At 34.7% G+C, this 19,387-nt stretch overlaps 2 protein-coding genes across 5 annotated transcripts in view; one reads left to right on the top strand and one right to left on the bottom strand.

Annotated features, from left to right (window-relative positions):
* The first annotated feature begins 1,631 nt into the window (after positions 1-1,631).
* LOC129270903 (F-box/WD repeat-containing protein 9-like) lies at positions 1,632-14,596 on the top strand. Of its 4 annotated transcripts, none has more exons than XR_010295162.1 (11): positions 1,632-1,800; positions 3,614-3,715; positions 4,874-5,489; positions 6,125-6,270; positions 6,688-6,816; positions 7,896-8,008; positions 8,946-9,037; positions 9,175-9,326; positions 9,836-10,073; positions 10,344-10,451; positions 13,526-14,596. XR_010295162.1 is itself a non-coding variant. In XM_054908237.2 (9 exons), the coding sequence occupies exons 2-9, from the start codon at positions 3,713-3,715 to the stop codon at positions 10,211-10,213; spliced, it is 1,629 nt and encodes a 542-aa protein (XP_054764212.2). In that variant the 5' UTR covers positions 1,683-1,800; positions 3,614-3,712; the 3' UTR covers positions 10,214-14,596. The 4 variants fall into 4 exon arrangements, 2 of the variants coding, with proteins under 2 accessions (XP_054764212.2, XP_063962955.1); XR_010295163.1 differs by having other exon boundaries at positions 1,797-2,061; XM_054908237.2 differs by having other exon boundaries at positions 1,683-1,800; positions 9,836-14,596.
* A 78-nt stretch (positions 14,597-14,674) lies between these two features.
* The window catches only part of LOC135156020 (post-GPI attachment to proteins factor 6-like), a 28,398-nt gene continuing 23,685 nt past the window's right edge, over positions 14,675-19,387 (bottom strand). The window contains exon 13 of the mRNA XM_064106884.1: positions 14,675-18,654. Within this exon, the coding sequence (XP_063962954.1) occupies positions 18,554-18,654 (101 nt within the window). The 3' untranslated portion in view covers positions 14,675-18,553. The remainder of the gene's footprint in view (positions 18,655-19,387) is intronic.

Raw genomic sequence — 19,387 nt, 5'->3', positions numbered from 1 at the left:
CATCAAAATCGGATGTAACATATTCTAGAAACTTATGACATTTTAAAGTTTCGATTAGTTTTCACAAACAGTTGTATAATATCCAACTCAGTAATTTAGAAATGAGACAGTCGATGGTATTTATTTCAGTTTGTTATTTTCAGAATATTTCAATCTTTACAGATTTGATAATAAGCTAGACGGGCTTTTGTCAACCACAAAATGTGAAAACAAGGTTAATTACCGCAGTTCAGTGAAGAATAAAACTTTATTTCACATAAAAATGAGGAGAAAATGAGAATAATTCATATGTCATATAATAATAATGAAATTCAAAGTAGCTAGTGAGTGGTTGATGTCATCTGCCTTTCATTTGCATTTACTGAACAAGAATATAAATGTTTTGTGAAATCAAGCGAAAACTCAAAATGTCATAATTTTTTTTCTTGTCTTAATTATTTACATGATCTCTTTATTGGGGTGGACTTGTTTTTGGTACTTGAGCCAACCCTGGACCCATCATGCACAGTGACTTCAACTCCCCAAACAGGACTATGGACTATAATATATAGGCCCCATAGTTCCTTGAAACAGCTAAACATGATAATCACTTTTAGGAAATCTCACCATATATATATATTAATAAGTCGCGATAGCCTTTGCCAGAATCATATTATTTAGATTATTTTCAAAGGACATATGTCAGCCCCGGGAGTCAGCCGTGTCCCACTCGATCACGCACTATACCTGTTTAATTATACCTTTTGCCAAATATTCTTTGATGGCTCGGAATTTTTGTTTTGTTTTGTTTTGTTTAGTTTGTAGAATAGAAAAGATCCGACTGCCCAATATCTAAATATCAACAGTATTCGAATATATTGAATATATCCATGCATATATGGCCAGCGGCGTGACTACGGAGGGACACCGTGGGGCACGAGCCCCCCCCCCCCCCCCCCTCTGACTGGCGAGGTAAAAGGGAGAGGGGAACCCATATGAAAATATGAGTATTTTATTTTGGCTTCAAATTCGCTAAATTTCATGCCATCTGTATGAATTTTGTATTTCACAAATGAGAAGAAATAAATAAAAACTTAAACTAAAATGAAAACTGAAAACTCTATGTTTTCACGAGCTCTTAATGTACCTACTTACAAATCAATTGCAACTCAGTTTTGGGTCCCCCGAAATCAATCATAATTTAATTGCAAATTTGCACTCAATTTCTGGTCTGTATACTTTATTTGAAACAAGAAGTTAGAAGTGATTTGCTACTGTTAAAATTGATAAATTGATTGTTGGGAGATTCGCAGCTGATTGCAAATATTTTCTTGCAATACCCCATTACTTATATTCATATTTATTTATTTATTCATTCATTCACTCACTCATTTATTTATTTATTTATTTATTATTTATTCATTTATTTATTTAAAAAATATATTCATTAATTCATTTCATTTATTTATCGATTAATCTTTTTTAAAATATTCTTTGCATTCATACATCCATCTATTCATTGATTGATTTATTCATTCATTTTTTTCTCATTATTATTAGTAATTCTTATTCAGTTCATTACTCTTTATTTCTTATCACGGGACCCTGTCGCAGCGCCTTTTATGAGTAGAAAATGTTGACCACGCCCTCATTTCCCAGGGCCTCGATTTTATAAATAGTCGATGAACCAATCTGTGTGTTGCAATGTTTTTTTAAAAGAAATGACTCATCGCGTTCTTTGTTAGCTTATTATTATATCCTATGATTACTGAAACTTCCACGTGGCAGACTAGCCTACTGTGTCATTATGTGGCTACAAAGGTAAGTTTACAGAATAAAGACTTATTCATAATTAAACTGGCATCAAACTTAAGCCTAGGGCAGCGGTTTGCCAATAAAAAAGTGTTTGCACGGACACTCGTCCCTCGAGCCGCCTTCCCTACTGCACCAGCATAATCATGAGTTCCCGCTTACGGCTTAGTTGTGATGTGCGGCTAGGGTAGGTAGGGTACGTAGGCAATGCCAATGGCACTAAGCCACTACTAGATTTGTGCTGTTGACAGGTGGCCAAAAATTCTATAGGTGAGTTGGCCTCAGATTTTCTTTCCATATTTTGAGTGATCAATGTAGTTAAATCGAAATGACCTTATAAGTTATAGTCTTGAGGACTCCATGATGATGTTTTTTTTTTATATTTTGACATAACCGGTATAATTTCTTCATCATGACATGGGAGTCTTGAATCCCTGTCCATTAATATAAGAGACACATGTACACAAAGATGGATTTCCCTGGGATATCCATAGTTAGAGGGTGAAATCGGTTTGTATTGTCGAATTTTATTTATCTATGAACCTTCAGACGCCTAATGCGTATAAAGGGATAAAAATTATTTCACTATAAATGGTAAAAATGAGACGTTTCTTACCAGACCCAATCTCCCGTAGATCCCTCGATCCGTTTGTCAACAAAGCAAAGACAATAGACCTGACCCTTGAACCCCTTTGTGATGACGTACTTCCGACTAGCGATGCCGTTTTGAAGAACAATTTATAGATAAAAATTATTATTTCACAAATACTAAAATTTAATATGTGATTATTATAAATAATCAGTATATAATTATTTATCATCACGTATTAAATTTTATTATTTATAATCACATATTAAATTTTAATATTTGTGAAATAATAATTTTTATCTATAAATTGTTCTACGGGAGATCGGGTCTGGTAAGAAACGTCTCATTTTTACCATTTATAGTGAAATAATTTTTATCCCTTTATACGCATTAGGCGCCTGAATGTTCATAGATAAATAAAATTCGACAATACAAACCGATTTCACCCTCTAACTATGGATTTCCTAGGGAAATCCATCTTTGTGTACATGTGTCTCTTATATTAATGGACGGGGATTCAAGACTCCATGATGAAGAAATACATGTCAAAATATTTTTTAAAAACATCATCATGGAGTCCTCAAGACTAGCCTTATCCTGCAATAAGTCACATCTGTCATCTCTTCTCCTGTGTGTCAGTGACAGTGTGGTCAGTGTGTGTGCGTTCGTATAATGGGAGATGAAAGAAGTCGCCGCCACTGACGAAATGAACGGCAGTGAATGGAGTGGTGACTTAAACCAGGATAATGCCAGTTAAATGTAGTGACATGCCGACATCTTCACATTTTCTGGCAGCCAAGTTGATTATAATCTATCAATGACATTAAGTCATTAGTAAAACGTCTACCCAGTTGTGTGTTTGGACAGGTTGTGCACGTGTGTCCGGACGATCAATTTTAGAAAGATATTTGGAAAAATTTACGAGCGAAGTTTCATTAATTTTTAGTACAAATGTTAGGAAATATAGAGAACAAAATAGAAGATGGTTACAACTATTGAATTCATATTTTTAGTGTAATCCAAAGACAAACAAGAAGGCTTCAAAAATATAAAGCGTCCGGACACCCGACCCCCATCCTACAAATTTGCTTTCAATTGTAATGTCTTTCATAAGATAGCTTACATACCGGTAATTCATTCCCCGAACATCATGAACATGTCATAGCTTGTGATACTAACCAAACTTAAAGTGCTTGTATGTTGTATATGATTAAAATCTCTTCTTTTTTTCAGAGATAACTGTAGCTGAATGAGACGAGTTCTATCTTCCTCAGGTTCTCCTGGTGAGACTTGGTGGTATGACTACAGGGAGGATATAGCAGGATAAAAATCATGGTAATTACAAACTCAAGATCTTTCTGAGACATCTTCTTTCAATACAGGTTTCTCTTAATTCCAGGAGGAATTTGATAGTTTTTTCTTTCACTTGTAGCTCGTTTCTAGCTCGTTTCTATCTCTTGTAGATAGTACAAAAAATAGAACCAACTCAATTGAGATAGATCAGGGTACCATTTCACAAAGACTTGTTAAATAACAAATGCACAATTTCTATAACAAATTCACTATTAGCCAATCAGAGTAAGGATTTCAGTAGCTATAAGTTGTTTTTGCAAATTTGTTATTGTAACAAGTTTTATGAAATGGGTCACAGAAAAGCAGACAGGAAGGGGTGAGTGAAATTTTGAACAAAATCTGAGATTTGAGAAAGTCAATGATTTTTTTAAGTTGTACAAATTGTAAACTTACATTTTTTACAACTAATTTAAAAAATCATTAACTTTCCAAAATCTCAGATTTTACTGTGAAGATTTTCACCCCATAGGTAATGTGCTTCTAAGTGTAGAGAGAACTATTCCATTTGCTCAAATACACAAATATAAAGAATGTCATCTTCTTCAATAGTTTTACTCAGAATATTGGTATTTTTTGTATGAGGGCTTGCGGTATTATAATATTGCTGTTATACTGCTCTGAGGGAAACGATGCCAGGGAAAAATACCTAAATTCATGATGACAAATGGAAGAGTTTCTTTGCCACTTGCTACAGTCTACTCTCATAATTTGAGATAGTCTTTTTTATTTGAATTCAAACAGCATTATTCCTCCTCAGATCTTTCAAATTTTCACCATTCCATTTTTCAGATTTTCTTTTTCCTCTCACACAAATCATTTTACTTGATGGAGGAATGAACTTAAATGCAACAAGAACCACATCCCTAAAAAACCTTTGATACAGTCAGTTATTTCATGACTTATAAATGGGTAAAGGGTCATTGTGATATGTTACCATTTTTGTGTATATTTGCATGGGTATTATGCATTTGAAATGACAGAGCAAATTGGGAAAAGGAAATTTTTTTTTTACAACCTTCATTTGAAAGCCCTTTTTTTAATAGTATTTTCTCAGTCAAATTCTTATGTAAAGTAAATGAAATACATGTATAAAATGATTTGATAATTGTGTTGATTTCTTCTCTTATTTGATCACTGCAGGCTGAGGAAGGGATCCAAGAATCCTTGAGGGATGAGGTAGATGATCTTCAAGTTCACATAGAGACTTTGGCCATACCCGACCAACAATTGGAGGTTGAACAGTCTGCACCAGAAGACTACGCTGCACCTCACATGGGCTTGAGCATCCAGGGAAATGAAAGCACATCTGAAACAACAGAATATGTGAATGATACACGTTCTGAACTTGACACGGTGGAGGAAAGCATTTCAGGAGAACAGGTAGAGGACATTCCAGGACATCATGTAGAGGTCACTCTGCAATGTTCAGATACTGTCCAAGCAACAGATTGTGAAGATACCCTGTCTTTAAGTCATGGTCAAAATGAAACTGAAGGTGAAGATTCCATGGTTGGGACTGACCAGAGCATCAGTTCTGATGGTAGGATATCTTTGGACAGTGAACAAAGAGAACACTGGACTCTTCTCTCTCTCCCCAGGGAGCTACTCCTGAATATCTTTGACTTCCTTGATGCCAGACTTGTCATCAGAGAGGTTGGATTGGTGTGTAAGATGCTTCATGAGATTGTCTCTGATAACCTGGAATGGAAGGTGCGATTCAAGAAGCGCTGGAGAGGCATCTATCCTGTTGTTCCAGGTACACCCATCCCCCCTCCTCTCTCTCTCTCTTTATTTCCCATCATTACTGTCTGATAAACTATGTAAAATGGAATTGACTTGGAATAAACTTTTTCTTCCCTTTGTCAGAGAGTGCAAATGCACACATTGTCAATGAAACTGGGAGATTCTGAATTGTTTATGTCTGCTAAACTCATATTTATTCAATGAGTAATTATCAAGCTTGGATTACCTTTTTTTTGTATTTTGTTCATGAAAGCTATTTTGAACGTAACAGTATTTAGCAATGCATTTTAATAATAAAAAGTGTTTATTTTCATGTCAGTGCTGTTTAATTTGCAAGATGGTCAATCCCTTCAAAGTAAGTCATATTTTCATTATTCATAAAAGGAGGATACAAATTTAAGCAATAGTAAATTTGTCGTAGCTTTTTGTTGTTGAATTTTTTCCCCAAGTATTTTATATCATACTGGCAATTGAAAATGAATAATTCAAACACTTCTTGCCAATTTTAAGAAGAAATAGACTAAATGACTAAACAGACTGAATGTAATCTAATGATGAATTGGAATAATTGAATTGGTATTGGTTGATGAGTTGTGAATTTGTGATTATAATCAGGAACTTTTTATTACCCTTTTCTGTCACTCTCAGTTGAAGACGACGATTTCAACTGGAAGCTTGCTTGCATCGACAGAGAAGAAACCCATCACCGTTGGGCCAAACAAGAAACTAACATGGAACATTTCTCACTCAATATGGCTCATATAGCTGCTATTGACTGTGTACATCTGATGAATGTAAGTAAAATATTAAAGATTCATGATCTATGGGTATGCTATTAGCTAATGCTATACACTTTTTAGGTTAAACAAGACAGTGTGAATATTAAAACTTGATAAAATGTGAATCCTGTTAAAAAGAGGTCATTTGTAAAATACAAGTTCTGCTGTTCATCGACCTGCAAGATATCACTTCTGCGGCAACAAAACCCTTATCTATCACAAAGTAAAAACATGCAGGGTGACAAAGTTGACACAACATGTCATGACGAGGTGATAGCCGTCACAAATTTCATGCAGGGAGGAGGGTCGAATTGACTTCTCACTCACTAGATTGCTCCCACCCCCCCTCCCCGTCGAATTAGGGCTAATTAACTCGAGGAGATAATATTGCAAACTAATACCTCGTGTTAATACTGCTACTTCATTTGCCAGAATGGAGAGTTGTGTGCCACAGGATCTCGAGATCGAACATTTCAGATGTGGGACTTGAGGAAGTTGGATTCCAACGACCCTGAGAAGTCTGTCAAGGATGCCAGGACTAAAGATGTCAAAGCTCACAAGGTAAGAAATCAATTAGAACAGGGGAGTATTTCTTGAAGCAAAATGGTCTGATTTTTACAGACTGAGGCAGTAAGACCCGTGTTTCACATGCCTCCAAAGTTGATTGAGGCTGGCCCGGAGGCGGCTGGGCGTACGTGTAACACCGGCCAGACTGACCATCTCAGTCCACCTCTGGGTATGGTTTAAAGCCAGCGTGAGTGGCTTCAGTCTTCCAATGGGTACCGTATGTGTGAACACCAAGCGGACTTGGGGTGACGTAAATCATTTTCATTCATTTCTAAACTTTCATACCTCAAACTCTAGCAGAAGTTGTACAAAAAATTGTAACTGTCATATGAAACAGGACGTGTCAAATAAATATCTGACAAGTCTTTTCATGAAATGCTCCTCAGAATACTCATCTCATTTGATAATTATTCAAATTTTTGGGCTGTTAATTAAGTTCAGTCTTATCACTGTCATTAGTCTTGGCAGATTTGAAAATCAAGTAACTTTGCCTAAAAAGATGAATCTTTTGAGACCACAGATCTGTTTGACTTTAAGATGTATATTTGGATATTCTGGGGCCGGTCTTACAAAGAGTTGCGATTACTCCAATCATTCGTAACTCTATGGAAATCCATCAGTGTCATAAATTTCTCTACAGGAAATTTGCACAATGTCCTTTGTAAATAAAGAGAAGCACAGTGAATTTTTAAGAAAACAATGAATGCATGAATATACATCATAGCGAGAAAATATTTTGAACAAACATGCATAATAGATGTTGACGTTGCTGGCCGTCCATAGTTGCGATCGATCGGATCAATCGCAACTCTTTGTAAGACAGGGCCCTGGTCGAAATATTCAAATGCCTTGACTGGGCTGCATATTTGACTTATGGAACACCTACTTTGCAAATTTTTGTATCTGTATTATGCAATAGAATTTCATCTTTTCAGTTACAAAAGAATGCATCTTAAATCATTTGATTTACTAAAACCTGTTTGATTGTTTGATAATCAAATGAGATATACTGTAAAAACAAACCATTTTGAATTTAAATTGAATAACCTTTCATGATTTTTGCTTTGCTTTAGGGCTGGGTTTGGGACATCACATCTTTGGATAATCTATTATGCACGGCATCCTGGGATTGCTGGTTGAAATTATGGGATATGAACGATGACATGAAGTGTGTTCATAAATTGAAGTAAGTTCTGATAAAATAATCAATGCACTTATACCCGGTATATTCTTTTGTGTGCAATGGAGGTACGTGTATTCAGTTGTTATATGATAGTAAATGGTACATGGTGTATTTATTTGTGTAAAAATTACTAAAACTATGTTACATTATACTCACATTTGCCATGATAATGCAACATTGCAAAACCCAATCAAATTTATGTATTTTGTATTTACACCAATCATTTCTTTTCATTGCATCAGAGACTTTACAACAAGGCGTGTTTTTATATGAAGTCTTCTGTGTTTGAATTCACATGGTCGTAAAAAGGACATACTTCTTGCTGTTCTTGGTCTCATTTTAATATTTCGTGGGGGGGGGGGGTGTTTCATAAAGCTGTTCGTAAGTTAAGAGCGACTGGTGAACCTTTCTTACACGCTAAACCATCGCCAATGAACATTTTGATGTATACCATTTACCAAAGGAAAGGATCACTAGTCGTTCCTAAAGTCACTCTTAACTTACGAACAGCTTTATGAAACACCCACCTGTGGTCATTGAAATCTCCTGTCTGCAGTTTGTGAACAATTCTTTAAAATCTTAAAGTACATAGAATTTTTACGTACTTTATAAAATAAGTGTGAAAATCACAAAATATTGTTTGAATGAAGTTTTAGATAGTTTCTTACTTTCCTTATTGAAATCCTGTACATTATGGTGGGCCGTTCTTTCTCCCACCATGAAACCCTTTCCAAATAGTTGATCTTATTGTACAATATTACTAATGCTAGTCTAGTGAGCATTTCGATGAAATATCTGAAATATTTGGCATTGTGGTCCATACAGTAAATTGTGTTTAGTGTAAGCACCTGTCACTAATTGATTCATGGTGATATTGATGTGTTGAAGTGGTGATTAAGCCTGCTCTTTTCTTTATTTCAATTTTTTCCATTTATTAAAGGGGGAAATCAGCATTCTTGAGTGTGGTATACGAACATGATATGATCATCGCAGGAGCCTATGACAGAAGCATATATCTTTTTGATCCAAGAGGTAGGTCCAAAATTTCATAATAGAAATTTTAATATTTTAGAGATAGGGAGTCCTGGGAGTGTTTCATAAAGTTAACCTTTAATTACTTGCACTTGCATGTGTATTAAATAGTTTTACTGCTCATCTTTGACTTACAGTGAATGAGAACAGCCTTGTTGACCAGTTGATACATCACAAACGTCCAGTCCTTACCGTCCAAGCTGATGACCATTACATCATCTCTGGCAGTGAAGACAAGTCCATCGCTATCTTTGACCGCCGAGCACACTGTGTTTACAAAAAACTCAATGTGAGTAATAGGCCATTTTGTGTGCTAGAATTATCTGCAAACTCCATTTTAGAAATAAACAAGCACAATCTGACATAGCTTCACACTTGATGGGATATGCATGACAGTTTTCAAGCTACCAGTGAACAAAATTATGATAAAAATAATGCAAATTGTAGAGCTCACATATCCAATCTCCATTGACAGGAGAGTGCTGCTTCTAATGAAATTGATTTCATTTCTCCTTAATATGCTTAATAATTACCAGTGTACCCCTCTTGGTATTTTAAATGCTTTTGAGTAATTTGTAGAGCATCAATTTTCAATAGATTTATATTTGATTCAAATTTGTTTGTTTATTCTATGAACAGATGAATGACGAATGAGAATAATCGGGCATTACAAGAATATGTCACAGATTATTGAGATTTTTAGAAATTGTCACAGATGCTTTATAGCTTATATGCATGTGGAGAATCAGTGAATAAATATATTCTCTAAATAAATTTATTGCTCTATTCTGCAAACAGCTGGAGAGCTTTTGCATGTGCATGTCTTATCAACACGGCCAACTCTGGACCGGTCACCGCGATGGCAACGTCCGCGTCATCGACCCCACCCACGGCAGCTTCGACATCATCCAGACGTACGACGTCGGCCACAAGGGCAAGATCACGGACATCATGTACACCATGGGGGCGCTCTACACCTGCTCGACGGATTCCACCATAAGGATCAGCGACCCTAGCCATAACCCCGAGACCATGTGTAAGTTGACGACGCACACGCGTGATCTGACTGCCATTGATTTACAGTGTGGAGTGTTGGCGAGTGCTGGTAGCGATCTTACAACGGGTATATGGAGGCCGAAGCAGGATTCCGTCGTGGAAGAGTTTGAATCGTATTGAGAGTTCACATCTCTGAGACTGAATTAATTTTTTTTTTTCACAAAGTCAGTCGGCATTAAAATCGTCTTGCAGACTCCCATTAGTATGATACAGTGACATACCTATTGCCAAATCTAATTGATCCCTGTAGGGTAATCTACAGAGAAGTGTCTTTATCTTCTATCTCATGGATACATCATTGGACTGCAGTGTATGGTTAAAGTCATGGCTGCTGTACTACTGCCCTTTTCTATTAAAGGTATTTATAAACTTTTGCCACTTTTTACCCATGTGATAAATGATATCTGTGGAAAGGAATTCAGCAGCAAGGTGTTTCTCAGTGATTACCACCATTGAATTGTGTTTAATGGAGCAAGACCTCCGGATATTGCAGTTAATTCTCCCTAAAAAAAGGCTCAGATTCGCACAAAGTTGAGTTCTGTATGTTCTAGTAAGAGAGCTTGAAGTACAATTTCACTTTTTTTATTCACAATAATTTTGTCACAATGATGTTATCGCTAGTTATGTGCCAGATTGCTTTAAATGTTTTTAGTTAAACTGCAAATACGAGTCTATTGGTTTGGAACTTAGATAATATGCAAATTTAATGTACATGTAATATTTTGAAATTCTGTAATATAATTAGAAAGAGTGAAAAGTAACATTCCTATTTGAAATCCCTGAATGTTATTTAAGAATTTCTTTGAATTCCAATGTAGGTGAAAGGTCAAGCTGGTATTAACCTATCACATACAAAATTTGCACAAAACTGAACCAAATACGTTATTCATTGGTCTGTATTCTGAAATCCAATTTAACTTTGACCATGGACTAACTCTTCTAAATTATGGGAAGCCAAAAGGTCAAATTTTGTTATTGGTATCTTTTACTCTGCTCTTTCAAGATTCTTTGTGGTTGAGATAACTTATTTATTTATCCTTCCCAGACATTCATAAATGATTTGAGGTCGAATGAGCTGATAAATTGAACCACTGCTCTTACAGGCTTATGTCACAAGTGGCTATCCATAGTTAACCACATAGACCAAAGTTTAAATGAAACATGACTTCAGAATGCAGGCCACCATATTCGAAATCCAGCCATTATGTACATTTGTGAATTTCATATTAAAGTAACATGTACATGTATAGATATAATATAAAGTTGTTTTGCATGTACTTTGACATTACTCCGCATCATCCAATACTATATGTCTGATAAATGACATTAAGATGGTTAGATTAAAAATATGCTTTGAAATTAACTAAAAATTTGCTAATGAAGTTAAATACCCAATGGCTGCTCCTGTAACAACCATGTATTTCTTTGTATGTTAGCATTGTGCATGGGTGTCAATCCGCTAGCGCTATTCATGGGGGGGGGGTGGTGCTTTGTATTATTATGTATTATCCCTTATTTAAGATTGTTGTATTGAGAGTGTACACAAGGAGAAAAAGAATAGTTTTACTACGAAAAACGTTTGCCATGAAATAGTTCATTTTCCTTGCTGACGTCACGCAGTCCATTTTTTCCCTAGGGAAAAAGTGAACTACATGTTTTTTTACCCCGCCCCCTACTCGATTCGCGAGCTGTGCAGCGCGATGCGAGCAGAGCGCTGCTCAGCCCAACGGTACTCTCTACTGCATGCCACGGGCAACTTTCGGCGAGCTGCACTAACCAGGTGCGCTCGCTGAACAGACGATCAATACGGCAAGGCTTATTGTTTTCTCAACTTCTCAACGATTGTTCCATCATCGACTCATTAAAAATCGTTTTGCTGTAAAAGTGGGGTATCAACGAAGAATATATATGAGTGGAAGGGATATAAAACAAATATACAATGACCCATTCTCGGAACTGGCTAAAACTATTTGCACTCAGGAACATCACATAGTACTATTCTCCCTCGGGCCGATGGCCCTCGGGAGAATAGTACTATATGATGTTCCTTCGATGCGAATAGTTTTAGCCAGATCCTCGAGTGTCATTGTATATTTGTATAATATTCCCCCCCCCCCCCCCGATGAATAGAACTTTCTGCGGATCGACACCATTGGCATTGTGGTTTTGATAACTGGATTTTTTATTTTAGTTTCAGAGTAATGTGAGCATAAGTATATTAAAGGGTATATGTTATTTAGATTTTCTGTGTATTCATTGGCGTAATATGCAGATTTATTTATTGATGGGAGCTAACAGCGTCCGCCTCATCAATATTCTAAAAAATCGATAGAGCTTGTTGTATGCTTCTGCACACACACATTTACAGGAAAAGTACTTCATGACACAATTAACAGCATATGGAACCATACCAACATTAAAGGAACAACATGCACACGCAAGAGATATGGAACTTTGTGTGCGCTTGACCTTGAAGTACTTTGAAGTGTTTCTGGTGGTCTCAAAATAGCACATTGTTACTCTTTAAGGTTTTTTTTATCGATGATTCACCTGCAAGGTGCATGTTGTCATCCATTCTTTAAGGACAAGTTCACCCCAACAAAAAGTTGATTTGAATAAAAGGAGAAAAATCCAACAAGCATAACACTGAAAATTTCATTAAAATTGGGTGTAAAATAAGAAAGTTATGACATTTTAAAGTTTTGCTTAATTTCACAAAATAGATTGCACATTCTGGTCGGTATGCAAATGAGCAGACTGATGACGTCACCCACTCACTATTTCTTTTGTATTTCATCATATAAAATACTTCAATTTCTTCCTCATTGTCATGTGAAGAAAAGATTTATTCCTCCCTGAACATGTGGATTACCATTGTCTAACATTATTTGGTTCAGTCAAGTTGGTCATTATTGTCAAATTTGTAAAAAATGAAATATTGTATAATTCAAACAATAAAAAACAAAAGAAATAGTGAGTGGAGGGTATCCATATTTGCATTTCACTGAGTTGTACATATAACTGTTTCATGAAAAATAAGCGAAACTGTATTAAATGTCATAACTTTCTTATTTTGCATCTGATTTTGATGAAATTTTCAGTGTTGTGCTTGTTTGATTTTTCTCTATTTATCCAAATAAACATTTTCTGGGGTGGACTTGAAAACTAAATGGTTTATTTTTCAAGTTGCATGTTTGTTTAATGTTTAAAATAAATATTTGTATGGTGTAAGTTGTGAGTAAAATTTGAAAGCATTGAGTTTACTGCAAGCATTAATTTGTCTTTCATAAGTGTAAAATAATGAAAAATGCTATATTGTAGAGAAAGTCTTGCCTTGGTAACTGATGCAATTAAACTTAGGACACATGAAATTGATGTCATATATGATTACAGATTGAATTAGAATGTTCTCATTTCCACTTTCGCCCACAGAAAACAACTGATTTGTACAATTTGTGGTAACTGGCAAAGAAGTTGTGACCTACATCTCCATGAACAACCAATACATATCAGTGTGTACAAAGTATAGTTTTAAACCAGGATTGATGTAATAGTAGATTTTTTTAAATGAAACAGCAGTATTTCATTTTCATTACTTATTGGTTTGAAATGAGTCTGCCATTGTACTGTTTTTATAATTCTGACATATATTCCCCTATGTCCAAAAGTTACAGATCAGTTTGTTGTGTACAGCCTGCTTTGTGCAAATATATTCATGTGTATGTGCTGCATTGATGTGAGTTTATATTAAGAGGCTCTGAGTGACTGTAAAGTTTACATATGTATTATGTATTACATGTACAGTGGTTTGCTGTGCTTTTTGTCGGGGGGCATTTCATCGATATTTTTTGTCTGACAAGTTGTCAGATCTGACAACTTTCCTTGATTTCGATTGGCCGAGAAGCACTTTTACTATGGTCACTGTCAGATAAAAAGGACTTGTTGGATAAAACATGCTTTCATAAAATGCTCATCTATGGTAAAGGAAAACCTTTTAATTTCAGTGTTAATTTAATTAGGTTCATCAATACCATAGAAGAATGAGACACTAGAGAATGTTACGGTATCTATAATTGAAGAATTCAAAATCCTCAGGTTTTTAAACAAAGAAAAAAATAAGTTACCATTTTGTTAAGAAATACATGCATTTTATGAAATCATAGATACTTTTTAGGGGAAGGATGTTTTGAAATTCTAGGCCTTTCCAGAACTTTCCAGGTTTTCAAGGACCTATTAAGACCCAGATAGTGCTAAGTGTTTTGCAATGAGAGAGAAAATCTCTGAAATTAGTTTCCTACATTCGATTTTCCTGCTGCAGTGAAATAATTTGGCCTTTTTTCTTAAAGTTTTACAGAGAACTGATACAGAGATTAAAGGTAATGAATTGTATTTTTGTTTCATGATCCCAGTAACAAGATGATTTTGATTTCAAATTATTTTATTTCAGGGATTTCTGTATTTATCAGTTCATATGAAATAGTAATAAAGTTTTATAAAGTACAATTTGAACTTTGAATGTATCATTTGTTTTAAAATTCTCCCTCAAAAACCCATAAAATGACAATAAAATGACATTTTATTATATGATAAATTGTGTATTCATTTTTATTATTCTTGAGGCAGCTACACATATAATTGCTCATTTAATACCAAGGATCATTTGTAAATAATAATCAAATTCAATACCATATATATAAACAAAAATACTTTTGTTCATTTTACTCTTTGCATTTTATAAAACAATATATACAGACATTACATTTCATGTGATTGTTAGACGACATAACAGTATACAAATAGCGAATAGGTATACATGTGTTATGGTACAGGATTTGGTAAAAGAAAGATACTCTATCTTTCACAAAATGTGAATTGTTGTACCATTGCACGAACAAGAATATTTGCTGTTTGTGTTGTTCTTCTCATCGGAAGTTGGCAAAAATTACAAACACTAATCAATCTTTTTTAAGCTTATCTATGAAACCGAGAACTAATTTACATGATAATTGTCAATTCTCTCTTTTTTTCTCTTCATTGAACTTAGTACTTCACACACAGAGGTTTTACCTCTAAAGGGAAAAGAGAGAGACGTCTTGAGCGGGAAAAGGAGAGGAAGAGAGAACAGATTGGGAACAGAAAGAAAGTGAAGAAAGAAAACCAACGATACTGATGTAACAAATGCCAATAAAGGATATATATAGCAGAATCACTTATTTCATCTTTTTATATACAATAATGATATTAATTATTGAGAAGATCTCTGTGAAATTGAATGAATTGAATATTCAACTCAATCAATGATTTTAATAGTGAGCATCTTGACCAGAATGCAGCCATAGTAATCCTGGGGTGGGGGGTTTCACAAAGATTAAGTGTGACTTAAAGTTGCACTTAAATTCCCAGTTGCGTGCAGTATACAATGCACCACCGCATTAGTCAAATTACGCTAAGAGGACGCACAATACAGAGTACTTATCAATAACATTGCGTGTTACACATCCTGTATGCGTCAACAATTAATCATGACCCTAAGTCACACTTACATCTTTGTGACCCCCCCCCCCCATGAGCGTTTTTAATAGCATATTGGTCCAAATGGTCAAGGCGTTCAAGAGCACCTTATGGTTTACTTTATATCAATAGCATGAAATAAAACAAAAACAGCATTTTACCCTTTTACATTGCATACAAATAATTTCTTTAACAGCTAAATTCTAGACTAGGGAAAGCAACAAAAAGATTTCCTTTCATGATATGGTAATTTTCTGAAAAATAAGATCACCATCAAATAAATTCATTCAAAATATACAATGATCTTGCAAGAAATTGCTATGGAATTTCTATTTAGCAGTTGTATATATCATGACATGATGAAGTATAAAGTAGCAGCATATATAATCTCCATTTTGACAAAAATATATACCAGTTTATAATTATTCTATTGCACAACTACAGTGTATGAGAAAGTCCTATTGAATAAGACTCTTGAAAAATGACTTGGAAAAAGAATCTAACAAACGCACACCTAAATAACTCATCGAATATAATCTTCAATTAAAATTGATTAGAAAAGATCCACTTGCTTGGCCCTGTTGCATAAAAGTAACCATTAATTAACATTAAAAGTTACCATCTAATGGTGACTACCATGGTAACGCTGATCAACAGCCAATCAAAATCAAAGATTCCATGCAAGTTACCACTGGATGGCAAAGTTACCATAATGGTAACTTTTATGCAATGGGCCCTGGTAAACAAAATCTTAAAATTTTGATGTGTAACAATCAAAACATGAACTAAGATGGTGACTTCAAACTGAAATATAGCCCTACACATGATAAATTATGAAAATGTAGTCCTCAAAAATGAAATATTTTCATGAATAGCCTCAAGTTGGATACACGGATATATCGTTACAGCGCTTAATTTGCCATTGTGCCATCTAAAAATGGTTATATATCATTTTCCAATTATAATCTTGTTGGTGTCACTAGAATATTTGTATCATCAGCTATTAAAATGACTGACATACCTCGAGAATATCATTGCCTCCAAAAGCCTACTTTTACTTGTACGAGTAAATTCTCATCAAGTAAACTATTTCTTACTTACATATATTTGAAATAGCTCATGTACGTCTTTTCTCAGTACAACATTTACATTCTGACAAAAATTATCAATTGATTCATTCTCTTGGCAAAATAAAGAAATGGCCATATGGCAGTAAACATTTTTTTTTTACATTGCTATTTCATTTTCCTCCAGAAACATCTCTATCCCCTTCTGTTACAAACTCCATAGCATTTTATATATTAATTCAGTTAAATTCTGAAAATGTGCAGAAGAGAACTACTATATAAAAGATGAAATCATAATGGCCCATTTGCTTTTGATTTTTGGTATAATTTGTAAAAAGCAAATTTAACAGTTCAAAGCACTACAGAACTAATTTGCAATTACACAGTAACACAGATACAGCTGATACATGTAAGTAGGCTACATAAGCACAAGATCAAGGTTTTAAGACAGGCGTGAATATTCTTAACTGAATGATAAATGCCATGTAAGTTAAGACAAAAAGAAACAAATATGTCTGAACATTTAGGAAGGAGAGATTCCAATCCAGGAATGAAATATCCTGTAAAGAATTGAAAAGAAACATACGGGTATTTAAAAGAAAAATCTTTTAATCAAATGGGTCTATTTAAACTCCATGGCCCGTATTCTGAAGTTGGGTATAATTCAAACTCTGGTTTAAAGTTGTGGTTTAACTATGGAGAGCCAATAGTGGCATAAACATCTTACAGTAGAATTTCAATGTATCAGCTCATTTTTCTTTAAAATCATTCTGAACTGTTTCAGAAGGATAATTAAGACAGTTTTCTTCACCATTCACAAATTAAAGAGCAAAGTAAACACAAAAAACATACAATGTATGTAAAATTTTGACATTATTGGCTTTCCATAATTTTAGCACAGAGTTAGACCATGGTCTAAGTTAAACCTGACTTCAGAATACGGGCCCATATCACACTGTACAGAGTAGAATCAACCAAAGAGCAATGTTGATTATATGCCAAGCCAAGCATATAGAAAGACAACAAAATGATCAAAATGCAGGAAACAGAAAAGAGTGAATCTATGAAATGTACTTTTGAATTATAATGGATTAGTAAAACTGTTAACCAAAGCAAATTATACAAGCTAATCATTGAGGGGGGGGGGGATACTAAATATGCTATGTTCTCTTAAAAGTGGATCAAAGCAGTAGAAAATTTCTATATTTTTACTACATGTCACACATTTTAATGAAAAGGGGCCAAGGTACAAGTATACAGCAACTCAAATAGACAATGCAAATATCGTGCAGTTCTGATCGAGGCCTGGGTTTTAGGGAAATGGACTGTTACATTATTGCATATTTCAGCGAAGAGCAACAGGGCCTAACTACAAATTCCATCATGAGTATATAGGGTAGAAGGGGCGTCATGGTCTAGTGGTTATGACTCTCGTCTTTCAATCTGAGGGACGTGGGTTTGAGTTCAAGACATGGCGTGTTTTCCTTCAGCAAGAAGTTACCCACATTGTGCTGCACTCAACCCAGGTGAGGTGAATGGGTACCTGGTGGGAATTTATTCCTTGAAACACAGTGTGCCTAACTGCTACTCTGCTAAAGCCAAGGTAATTATGCTGCATTGCTGCAGAGCGCTTAGAGATTTCTGATAAAGTAAGTGATAAGCACTATTTACATGTAAGCAAGTATAATTATTATTATTTGAGTATAATAGGCAAAGCCAATGCAACTTGAGTCTATGGTACTTTTTGTTTTTAGCGCCTCTAAATATCCATTATTATTATTATTATTAAACAAACAAAAAAACAAGCAACCAAAATAGCATTTATACAAAATGTATACCATGGCTTTGTGCAATGATCCATGCTTAACTTTGCAAACACCATTCAGTACATGTTGACACCAAGGTCATCTTCATCAGGAGTGGTTGTGTTATTGTCTAAGACCATTATCAGTCTCTCACTTTCTGATTCTCTGGGCTTAGAGGCTGAATTATAAACAAAGAAATATAGAAAATGGTGGCAGTCATAGGGCTGTACTCTGAAGTTGGGTTTAAAAATAAATACCAGTTGTGGTAACGATCTCAAAATGAGTTCAAACAGAATCCAGCGAAATTACCACAAAAGTGTTTGTACAGGTATGTATAAATAAAAAATATCTGCCAAATAGCTCTGAAAGAGAATGTGTAATTGCTGAGAAATGAGCAAAATAAGCACAGAATTCCATCAAATGTCCAGTATTTTTTTCGAGGAAATATTAATACACTGTCCCACATATGCTTTTCTGTGTAAGTGATCCTCAGAATTGTCGATTTTGAGCTAAGATTTCACGATTCTACAAAGATAAGTTTACATTAATGAACCAGATTTAGATGATATTTTGACAATCAACCTTGATTTAAAAGACTTTCTCATGAAATGATTGTTTGCTGCAGCTACTGTCTTTTGCCTTTAATTCACATTCTTGTCTAAAGCTGTGGTTTAAGTATGGATAGCCATCAGTGACATACATGTAACTCTTACAATACTGTAGGGGTTCAATGAATCAGCTCATTTGACTCTCAATTGCTCTTAAAGGTCAAGACTACCCCAGAAAAATGTTGATTTGAATCAATAGAGAAAAATCAAACAAGAATGACGTTGACATTTTCATAAAAATCGGATGTAAAATAAGAAAGTTATGACATTTTAAAGTTTCGCTTATTTTCACAAAACAGTTAT

The sequence above is a fragment of the Lytechinus pictus genome, chromosome 11 (assembly GCF_037042905.1).
Source record: "Lytechinus pictus isolate F3 Inbred chromosome 11, Lp3.0, whole genome shotgun sequence".
NCBI classification, from domain to species: domain Eukaryota; kingdom Metazoa; phylum Echinodermata; class Echinoidea; order Temnopleuroida; family Toxopneustidae; genus Lytechinus; species Lytechinus pictus.
Note: the sequence above shows the minus strand (reverse complement) of the source record. Positions and strands in the feature narration are given on the sequence as shown.

What these genes read in the sequence shown, in the direction of transcription:
- LOC129270903 (XM_054908237.2), top strand. An exon ending in ACTGTGTACATCTGATGAAT is followed by an intron (nt 6,271 to 6,687) that starts GTAAGTAAAATA and finishes TTCATTTGCCAG; the next exon opens with AATGGAGAGTTGTGTGCCAC. An exon ending in GTGTTTACAAAAAACTCAAT is followed by an intron (nt 9,327 to 9,835) that starts GTGAGTAATAGG and finishes TTCTGCAAACAG; the next exon opens with CTGGAGAGCTTTTGCATGTG.